This window comes from Parasteatoda tepidariorum, chromosome 9, assembly GCF_043381705.1.
Source record: "Parasteatoda tepidariorum isolate YZ-2023 chromosome 9, CAS_Ptep_4.0, whole genome shotgun sequence".
Classification (NCBI taxonomy): Eukaryota; Metazoa; Arthropoda; class Arachnida; order Araneae; family Theridiidae; genus Parasteatoda; species Parasteatoda tepidariorum.
The window spans coordinates 74,363,559-74,375,645 of NC_092212.1; the positions used below are offsets into that span (position 1 = coordinate 74,363,559).

The 12,087-nt window shown below is 26.9% G+C and overlaps 1 protein-coding gene across 4 annotated transcripts in view; it reads right to left on the reverse strand.

Annotated features, from left to right (window-relative positions):
* The window catches only part of LOC107439899 (uncharacterized), a 42,737-nt gene that overhangs the window by 14,250 nt on the left and 16,400 nt on the right, over positions 1–12,087 (reverse strand). For all 4 annotated transcript variants that reach the window (XR_011637722.1, XM_016052642.3, XM_016052641.3 and 1 more), the window contains exons 3-5: positions 9,533–9,643; positions 7,319–7,457; positions 860–969 (exon numbers count right to left, since the gene is read on the reverse strand). Coding sequence is in view for 3 of the 4 variants with exons in the window: in XM_016052642.3 (XP_015908128.2) it covers positions 860–969; positions 7,319–7,457; positions 9,533–9,643 (360 nt within the window). In the remaining variant the exon portion in view is untranslated. The remainder of the gene's footprint in view (positions 1–859; positions 970–7,318; positions 7,458–9,532; positions 9,644–12,087) is intronic.

Sequence of the window (12,087 nt, forward strand, 5' to 3'; positions counted from 1 at the left end):
CCGATTATCCGGAACGATCGGGACCATGGCTATTCCGGATAAGTGATTTTTCCGGATTTCTGAATCGCTACAAAAAGCAGTTTTTTCTATTGTTAAACCCAACTAAAAAAAATTTTTTTTTCTTTTGGAAATAATCTTAAAAAGAAGAAAACACGATGGAGTAATACACTAATGATTATTTCCAAAATGATGGTAAGGTAAACATCTTTCAAAAAAGAAAAAAAATCCTAAAATCTTATGAGGAAAAAAAAATTTTTTTAATTTTTTTTTTTTTTTTAAAAATGGAGGGAAAATTTATCGAATTTTGTTCCGGTTTTCTGATTTCCGGATAACGGGTTCTGTACTGTATTAATAATAGACTCCTAAAGTAATTTTTTCTTGGAGTAAAAATAAAATCATAATATTGGGATCAGAGAAATATGCTGTTTTCTGTTTTATTTATTATTAAACATTTATAAGTTATAGCCTTATTTTTTTTAGTTATAAAGTAAGCCTTTTGCAGGCCAATTAACTACAGAACTGCTTATTTAACAATTTTCTTAGTAGTTTTAGGAATTACACTTTAAGCTATGTTATTTATAGTTAGTTTTGAAAATTTATTTATCAATACATTTAAGATAAATATGAAATCCCTTAAATTTATTTCTCTTTTATCGTATTCTTTATTAATCTATTCCAATTTAAAAAAAAAAAAAACCATTTGAACCCTGGATTTATTGTTTTTTTTTTCTTCTGTGGGTGGGTCAAAAATCCTGGATTTAAATCAGAATCAATACATTTCTTCTAAATTAGATATTTTTTAAAACCATTATTACGAGAATTATCATGAATTTAGAGGACACACAGAATCAAAACTCACAGTTCTCCTATATTCTTCCATGGAGTGCTCATATCGAAGTTTTGCTTCTAATTGCTGTTCTACATAAGGCTGTTTATCATCATCGGTCATACCTCTCCACCTTTCACCACCTAAAATTTTATGCAAGAAAATTTGCTTGTAAATACCTAGAATCTAACATGATGAGATAAAAACATTACATTAAATACAAATCACAGATCTTTTATCCCTAAAAATAGCTTTTGCCTTTATGAATCGTATATGATTTTTATATACAAGACAGCATTCATAAAAAAATAAAATAAAACTAGAACATCTTATACCCAGAGGATTTAATTTATTTTTGAATTGATAGAGTAAATCTAACATATTAGATTATATCAAGAAAATAATAAACTAGATTAACAAATTGCCTGCATCAACATTTTGAATCGCCATTCAATNTATGAATCGTATATGATTTTTATATACAAGACAGCATTCATAAAAAATAAAATAAAACTAGAACATCTTATACCCAGAGGATTTAATTTATTTTTGAATTGATAGAGTAAATCTAACATATTAGATTATATCAAGAAAATAATAAACTAGATTAACAAATTGCCTGCATCAACATTTTGAATCGCCATTCAATTTCTTCTGACATTCATATTTCTTTTTAATAGCAGATGAATTATGTCCAGTTGAAACAAGACACACAGCAAAAATCAGTAGAGTTGGCAACTTTGAATTTGACAGTGCAACTGAATTATATTGAAAGTATGACTGGAAATCAAAATGTTAATAATGCACAAATAAAGATTACAGAAATAGACAGACTATAGTTTTATTGCTGTAAACAAGAATTTTCTTCAGTGTCATAACACAATATCCATTTTGATTTTAGACATTGATGAAGATTAAGTTTAAAAGACTGAAACTATTGTATATCCATTTCGGAACTTTTATTTGTGCTCAATTCACATTGTTTTGTTATATTCATTCATAGAAAAGTATAATCTATTCTCCTTCGGTTATTTGTGATATTTTTCCCCTCCTTCTTTAAGAGCTGACATTTGCTTTATCTAGACAATTGACATATAATAGCAAATGTAATTAAATAACTAACGTTCTAAGCAACTAAGTTCATAGACATAGATTTAAAGATATATGCAAACAATTGTAAATTTTTTTAAAGCAAAAAATAAGTTTACATAATTACTTATTTTTAAATTGATTTTATATTAGCTAATTAATACATGCAACAAGAATAACCATGGAATTTCCCTTACATTGCCTGATAAATAACAAAGTGACAATTTTCTCAAATTATTGCACTTAACTGTAAAATTCAATATACAGTCAAACCCCGCTATAGTGAACCTTCAAAGGACCAAAATTTCAGTTCATTATAACCGGGTGTTCACTATATCCGTAACGCAGGCAATATAACAAATGGTTCCCAAACTCGTCCCTTTTATTACACATTACTCAAATAAATGACCGAAAAATATTATGTAGTAGCAAAAAAAGTGTTATTTTTCATTACTCTTCGTCTTGCGTACAAAAAAATTAGTAATCTTTAGCTGATGAGCAATCCTCAATATCAGTTATGGAAACACTTCCCGACTCTCAGATAATTTTTCCTGAATTTCTGTTATTTCGTTTTTAAACCTGTTCAACCAGCCATTCGAGCACATGAAAGTAGTCTCATAAAATCACTTAGCAAATTTATCCACTTTAGTCCAGATTGCGGCTTCTTCGAATGGTGAACCATTTCAGTAATGCTTCTTCAACATCCTTGTGATCTGCTTTTCTCAAATTTTTTCTGCCATCTAAATTTTTTTCATGAGCCGAAATTATTAATTGCCTATTTTTCCATATGTTACAAGATTTGGATAGTTTATATTCCCTGAAAATGTCAAAAAAAAAAAAAAAAAAAAAAAAAAAAAAAAAAAAAAAAAAAAAAAAAAAATTTTNTCATTATATCCAACTTCCTCACTTTTTTGGTTCACTATATCCACAAAAAATAACATTATGCGTGTATAGCAAGGCACGGGACTGAACATTTGGTTCACTATATCCGGGAGTTCACTATAGCGGGGTTTGACTGTATACATATATATATACACAGGGGTCTGTCCAGGGTAAATTTACTACTGTTTAGAGGTACCTTCACAAATTCAACGTTAGGAAAAATGGTAGTTTCACATAATACTTTTGAAAAAGCAATTTCTCTTATACAAACCTTGTTTTCATTGCAATCTAAGGAAAAGAGCTTTTTTGCCAGCTGTCTTTTACAAAAAAGTCAGTTGGTGCAATGAGGTAAGCCTAAATGGACGCCATATCAAAGCGAGGTTTTTTCGTTGAGTCTTTTAAAATGAAACAATGAGCCCTCTATAAACTTTACAGAAAGTTAAAATCCGCACATTATCTTAAACACTATTGTAAATTTATTCTATCAGACCTTCATTTTTTATGAAATTTTTTTTTTTTTTTTTGTATGACCTAGTGGAAAATGCTCTCATAATGAAAATAACTTTTAGTGCTAGTACCGTTAAATGCATGTTTTTATTAAATTCAAGTTGAAATGTAATTATCGACAATGATTTTTAAATTTGGGTACAATTTTAAGCCCAAGATTTTATAATAGCAAAATTATTTTTTAATATATGGGGAAAAATATATAGAAATTTACCATTTCTAAATAATTTTTATTTGTAGTGACAATTTTTGAAAATATTTTCTTACTTTAACATATANCAGTCCAGGGTAAATTTACTACTGTTTAGAGGTACCTTCACAAATTCAACTTTAGGAAAAATGGTAGTTTCACATAATACTTTTGAAAAAGCAAGTTCTCATACAAACCCCGTTTTCATTGCAATCTATGGAAAAGAGCTTTTTTGCCAGCTGTCTTTTACAAAAAGGTCAGTTGGTGCAATGAGGTAAGCCTAAATGGTCACTTACGCCATATCAAAGCGAGGTTTTTTCGTTGAGTCTTTTAAAATGAAACGATGAGCCCTCTATAAACTTTACAGAAAGTCAAAATCCGCACATTATCTTAAACACTATTGTAAATTTATTCTATCAGACCTTAATTTTTTATGAATTTTTTTTTTTTTTGTATGACCTAGTCGAAAATGTTCTCATAATGAAAATAACTTTTAGTGCTAGTACTGTTAAATGCATGTTTTTATTAAATTCAAGTTGAAATTTAATTATTGACAATGATTTTTAAATTTGGGTACAATTTTAAGCCCAAAATTTTACAATAGCAAAATTATTTTTTAATATATGGGGAAAAATATATAGAAATTTACCAGTCCTAAATAATTTTCATTTGTAGTGACAATGTTTGAAAATATTTTCTTACTTTACCATATTTTTGTGTTGATTTGTTAATATAATTTTTAATTTTTACAAACTAGGTACCTCTCAAAAAAACTTAGTCAGACCCCTGATATATAAATATATATTTGTATTTTAACACACAAAGAGTGGTAAAAAAATTGCCAAATGCTGAATTAAGAGATTACGGTTGCTTAATTTTGCAAACCCCAAGTATTGGCACAGAAATTTAAAAAAAAGCTTTAATCATTAAAGTTAACTTTAACTATTATAAAAATACAGAGGGAAAGTAAAGTAAACAAATAGAATTTATCTATTAAATTTAATTTCATTAAAATTAATAATAAATTTAATTTCATTGAATCACAGGGTAGCCACAGAAAAAAAAATGAACAAAATAGTTGCTTTTAGTAACCTAAAGCATGAAAGTAGTTGCTGAAAACTACGAAAATAGTTGCCTAAATAAGAACAAAAATTCATCAAAAATATGACTAAAATTTTATTAAATGACTTAATTGTCCATACCACGATCCATTTAGTCAAGTTGGTGACAAGTATGATAATTTTTACATAAACATTAGTGTTCCAGCATTAAGTTTTTAAATCAAAACAATTAGAATATTCGCGGAAAAATAATTCTTTCAATTACTAGAATTCATTCAAAAAAATACTTTTTGATAAAAAAAAAAAAAAAATATTTAAAAAAATTTCCCTTTTAAATTCACGCATTGCAATATCCTATAAAAAAAGTTTTTTTTTAAAAAATCATGAGGAATTTCATAGCAATAATTAATAAAAAAAGGACGATTTAAAAACGAAATTGACTGACAATGGAATCTGTGCAAAAGGATATATACATATTTAAAAGTGATGAACTCAAATTTGCCATTCAAGATTTTTTAAGAAGAAAAAATTTAGCGTGTTCGGAAGCTCCTGCGGGCTGCAGGTTTTCAACCAAATTTATGCTTAAAAAAAAAAAAAAAAACATTGCTAGAGTACAGAAAAGTCTCCCAACAGTCGCCTTTTCCTGAAAATAGGTGCTTTTCTTAAAAACCATTTTCAGGCAAAAAAAGTTACCAGTCACCTCATGCCGGAAATAGTTGCATTTTAGTCACCCGTGGCAACCCTGAATCATCAAATTAATGATTTCTTTAGAATAAATGATGATTCTACAAAATTAAATATAATTTAATCTAAAACCAATATATTTCAAAACACCAGGCAGAGATTTGGTCATAAAGTAGTCGAGCTTACTTCATTCGTTGCATCTCATTAAATCTGATAAAAGTAAAATATATCTACTTACCACAGATATTAATAAAAAACAAGAATTTATATTACATCGCTGGTTATTATTTTTACTTCTACTTCCGCTGATAAGCTGAAGAGTATGAATTTTTTTCTTAGCACAAGCTTGTTTTCGGAACTTGCACGCATTTAATACTTGCACACAATATTTTCTGAAAATATTCTTTAAAGATTTGATGTTAATTAAAAAAAAAAACAACTTTATTGATTCTGTAGATCAGTTTATAAATGATCTTAGAAAGATTATAGTGTTCCAATTTTTTTGCACAGGCATAAGTTTGTTCCAATAACTAAATTGCCCTATGACAGGGATGGCGAACAAATGGCACGCTACACAATATTCTGGGCACGCCACCGATCACAAATTTCACTATGAAGCATATTAACAATTAAATTAAAATTCACAAAAAAACAAATAATAACCACAAAAAACGAGCTAACAATAAATAACGAGCAAAAAAAAAAAAAAAAAAAAAAAAAAAAAAAAAAAAAAAAAAAAAAAAAAAAATCCTGCTTAAACTAACATCTTACAACCTAATATAAGCTATTTGTCGTCTAATCTGCAATAACAGAAGTCATACTGATGCTACTTTAAGTTGAATTAAGCGTATAATTGAGACATTGGAAAATGTAATTTTTTTCTTCATAGTTTTGAGTTGATAGTATTATTATTTTCCCAATAATCACAAAGTCAAAATTATTTGACGGCACGTCTATGACTTCATTAAACAATTTTTTGAAAAATGGCACGTTGGTGCATAAAGGTTCACCACCCCTGCCTTATGAGGTCTGTTCAATTAATATTCAGATTATTTGAACCGTTCGCATTTACTGCACTAATCAGTTACCATAATTTAAGGGAATATTTTGAGTATAACTGTTAATAAAATTTGTTCCATCATAGCTCTATATAAAATTACATTTAATACAAAATTTCTCTAATAATAATTTTATTACAGAATTCATAATGAATATTTAATTTAGAGGTAGTAATCTAGACTTCATTTTTTTGTTTAATGAAGTTAATCCATTTGTGCAATAAATCATTACTTTTCATAGCTAAAAAAATAAATAAATAAAATTGTTCTACCATAAAAAAAAGTTGAACGAAATTGAACTTCCAAAATAATTAATATTTCAGAGTTATACAATTTAATTACTGAAACAAACTTACACTTTTTAAATTTTTTTATCTAATTAATAATAGTACAATACAACAACAAGTTTGAAAGGGAGAAATTAATAACTATGAAAATAAATTATATCAGCAAAATTGAAGAACTTGAACTATGATTTAGAAAAATATATTTTTTTCATTTAAAAGAAAGTTATTTCCTCATAAGTGTTATGCAAGAAGCTTGCCAACCCTGCTGTAAATTATTCAAATACTAGCCATAATTTCCAATATAAAGTCAACTGATTTGACTGAACTAAATTTTTTTTTAACTTAATATAATTGCAAAAACTAGTGCAAAAAATTATAAGAAAAATAATTTTAGAGAGAGAAGATGCATCCAGAAATATTAAGACCTACTTCGTCACATCTTTATAGATCATTCATTGTTAGTCATGATGACCTTTAGAGATCATTTTCATTTGATCTAAAGATCAGCATATATCTGAACTTAATACAAGCATAAAAGGAAACTCCATTTGTAATTAAAAAAGGTTGGAAAGTTGACTTAATACATTGAAAAATATGGCGTTTCTAATACACCAAATTAATATTACTGAAAATGTAAACAAATTAAAGAGTAACTGAATGAGATGAACTTAGTCCAACAAATAAAATTATATCACAAAATCAAGTAATCAAATTTCTTTAAAATAAACACAAACCTAGTTTTGCCATAGCTGCAACACCACCTTCAGGTTCTTTGCCAGCCATTTCTTTCCTGAAATCAGCCATGAATATCATAAATGCAGTTCCAGGTCGTTTTGGTTTATTTGCATCCCTAGCTGGTTTGTATATTGACATCTAAAATAAATGATGATTAAAAATTCAATTAAGGAGTTATAAGAAAAATACATATTAAGTATCAATACAGGGTATCTGCTACATTTTAGATTTTCAAATTCATGACTTTCCATGACTAATTCCAAGAATTTTTCATGACTTTACGAAGTTACTATTTTCTCCGACAAAAACACAACAGTAAATTTAAAAAAGCATCATAATAACATTGATTGAAATGATAGGTGTAACCAAAACTGTTATACTCTGCATCTTCATATTTATAGATTTTTAATTTAAAAAACAGAGAAAATAAAGATTTGAAGCAATAAAATAGCTCAAAAGTAATTTTTTCTTCTTCTTTTTTCTGCAGAATTATATTCTAAAGATACTTTTCTTGTTCAAGGGAAAGGAAAGAAATACTTCTGATTTATCTGTTATCATTTCGGAATAAAAATAATTTGCCAATCACTGGCTTGCTTCAGATGGAATTCCAAATTGAGTAAATAAAAAAATAAATGATAAAAATTCTGAAATCACAGAAGTTTAAAAGATAATTTGCTGTAGAAAATAAAGTTTTTTCTCTTCTTCTTATTTTTTGAAAGAACACAATTTTTAAAGAACATGATAAAAACATTTTATATTTTAATAAAATATGACTATGAGTGGGGAGTTCGTTACAAATTCAGATATTCGGAACTCCAAGTAATTGGGGGGAGGGGTAAATTCCAGTTTGACAATTAGATTTTTTGGCAACCTAAATTCATGACTTTCCATGATTTTTTTTTAAAAAAAATATAGTTACCATCAGGACATTTCATGACAAATTTTGTTCAATACCAAAATTCATGACTTTCCAGGTGCACGGATACATTGTCAATAAAAAAATCAANGACCTAAATTCATGACTTTCCATGATTTTTTTTAAAAAAAATAATTACCATCAGGACATTTCATGACAAATTTTGTTCAATACCTCATGACTTTCCAGGTGCACGGATACATTGTCAATAAAAAAATCAAGCAAGAAAAAAACTAGATTTGGCAATTCTCAAAGAAAAATCCAGCAAATTGAATGGATTGATTGAAATTGGTAAGGTCAACTGAAATAGAATAAAACTTTGCTAGTATCAAATAACAGAAGGAAAAAGCCATTAAGGTTACTGTTTGAGACTTGTAAATTTTGTGAATTGCATTGGTTGTTGATAATATTTAAAATTTTGCTATTTGACCAATCATTTTGCAAGGATTTAAGATTCGAGACAGCTTTTAAACACTTTTTGCTTTAGCGAATGAAAGTAGTAGATAAAGAATAATGTAAAAAGGCATCAAAAAGAGAAAATCAATAATGTTCTTTGTTCTTTCAACTGAGTCAAATGTAATTTGTATTATAATTCAAATTTACATAAATTAAAAATAAAAAATGGACTTCAAAGAAATTAGACCTACTTATAGAATAAGGCCACAAAAATAGCAAAGCTGACTTTTCGAAGATGTGTCAGTTAAATTAAATTTTTCAATCATTTGTATTTTGATTTATTTTAATCGAGGAACTCTACAATCTTTAATTTTTCACTTATGCATAAGTAAATAAATGAAAAACATTTTTCGTTTCAAATTTATTTGCCTTACAATTAATATTTCAGTAACATAAAATTATAAAATTTTGACATTTTTGAGATTTTCGCAGCAAAAATAAATTTTTTTTTTATCATAAGGCTTGTATTAGTATAAGGGATTTTAATGTTTGACGTAAGGACAATTAGAAACAAAATAAGAAATTCAAGAATATTAAAAAATAGGGTGTATAATTATTATTTTTTACATAATAGGTACATTCAGGTTCTTCTTAATAAGCATTGGAAAAAATATGAAAATTTTGTTTGAACATGCATTTCATAGATTAACATATTTGCCTAGACCTGTATAAATTTTGAGATTTTTTTGAGTTATGGTATCAACATTGTAAAGAATAAAATTCATTTGAGCTCAACTTGAATATTGTTTAAACATTTTAATAAATACTAAACTGAACTTTATAATAATTTATCATTAACTTAGCAATTCAAGTACGATTATAAAAGTTTTGTCCATCTTACCTCACGCTTGTATCGTTCTCTGTCCCTGCCTGCAGACTCCAAAAATGGTTCCTTTTGTTCTTCATTCATGGCATTCCATTTTGCAGCACATTCTTTGCCAAACTCTCCAATCTATATACACAAGGAGAAATAAATTTATTAGCTTTAAGCACATTTAATTAGTAGAATACTTAACTTTGCTAGGAATGCTTTAATATATAACCACATAGCTACCAACACGGACAGGAAAAATCCAGTTGATTTTACGAAATAATATAAATTTCATAATGTACTAAATACATATAGGGAATTTTAGAGATTTTTATAGTCATCAAAATAGAAGAACTGCAATATTTTCTAGGTATGATTGATATTAAATGAGCTTGAAATGCTATGCATCATGTTTACTCATAATTTTGAGTAGTTATAAGCATTTAATTCAAAGATAGTTAGATTTAATTAATTTAAAAAGGAAATTCTGAATATAAGAAAAAAAGTTTTAACCTGATTTCTATAAATGAGACTCACTTCATGATGATCAGTAATATACGCATTTAAATATTCAAGCAAGCAATAATCAGTGCAAAAATGCTATTTCAATAAAGACTTTTTTAGGAAAATTATTCAATTTCAGGGAATTTTCTAAAAATGTGCTATATTTACTTTATTGTTATACAGACATTCCAATGATTTTTTATTCTGGATACTAATTATTCATAGTTAACAGTTTTTTACGAACAATTTTGGACACACAGATTATTTTTCAAAGCTTTTATTCAATATAATTTAATTTAAATTGCTATAAATTGTTACTTACTAAGATCACAAACACTTCATATTAATCATCTAATAATACTGATTATATTAAAAAAATTATCAAAATTTATTTTAAAAAATTACCTTAAAAAAATTATAACTAGAAGAAGAGGGACTTATTTTTTATAATTTGAAAAATCCTTTTTTAAAACAATTAAATTCCAGAAATACAATCTAAGTAAGAACTTTCAGAAAAATATTACTAAGAATTTTACATCTATGTAGAACTATGAAACTAAAGTGGTGCAAAATGTGTCCCATTACACACAGGAACAAGGTTTGGGGGAAATTTAGACAACACCTGGGGTGATTGTGAGCCCAAATCAAAATTCCGGAAAATTTCCTGAATTTGGAAAAAAAAAAAAAAAAAAAAGTTTAAATTGAAAAATTTGAAAAAAATTTAAACTTTTTCTCAATATTTCTTAGTTTACTAAAAATATATTTACAATTTTACACATAACTATACTATTTACACATACCTATGATGACCTGGAGAAGTAATTAAAATTTACAAATATGTCTTCTATTTTTTTTGAGTTTATGATTATAACAACTATTTAGTGATAAAAAATGAATATTAATCATGAATATAAGCTTATAAAGTATCTCTGTGGCTCTCCCTTACAAACAAATTAAATAAACTGTGTTTTTAAGTTCCACCTTTAAAAATTTGATTTCCGGAAACTTAAGTGATCAATGATTTTTTGAAACGTTTGTACTTTCGATCTCCGGAAACTTCCGGATCACTGTTAGCGAAAAATCCGGAAATCAGGATTTTTTCCGGAGCACAATCAGCCCTGCAACACTCAAAAAATTTATGATCTAATTAAAAAAAAAAATGCCTGCCAAGTTTTCCATTGCGAAAAAAGCGCAATTTTTTATTTCCTTCTACCATATCAGCTAAATCTTCTTTCTAAAATGAAGCAGAATATTTTTTTGGTATGTACCAAGTAGAACACAAAATAACTTCATATGTCAATTTAGTAATTCATTAGTTTGAAATTTGTTCAGGACTTTAAGTTTAGTCAGTAAATTATCAATATTATTTTTAACACATGCCATGCGTTAAAAACATAAATAAATGATAAACTAGCACTTGAATTAACTTAAATAATATTTTTTCTTTGTTAAAAAAATTATCAATTTACAAACATAACTTTTTAAAAATATTTTGAAAAAGGTATAGTATATTTAATTTTTAATGAATATTCAAATTTTCAGTTGAGAGCCAGTGGCCTGGTACACTATTTTAAACTTGGTAGGGTGACCCGGGGTGATTCACGATCACTTTGTTTCTGGGGTGATCATCTAAGTTATAACCACATTCAAATAATTTTTTTTTTTTTTTTTTAAAGTTTGAGACATGGACGAGAATGCTTGTACACTTTACTAAAGTATAACTACATTTACTTAATAATAGTTTTTTTTAATCTAACAAAATAAGTATCCTTTAAACTGCTTTCTGTATTTTCCATTTCAAAATGTGCACATTTCTGCAAAGATCCCCCTCCTTCTCTTAATAATAAATATTTTGAGTTATTTTATTTTTCTTTGATATAAAAATAGTGTAAGCTTTTGTTTAATTGTTTCACAGCTACTGTAAACATTGTTATTGATTATAGGAAACTATATCAAATGTTGCCCCCTACAGATGGGGTAATTATTGATCACTGGGGTAATTCCTGATCATTGTCATTTCTCTTATAAAATAGTATAAAAAAATAGCGAATTGTCTTTTCTTAAATAACAGTTCATATTTA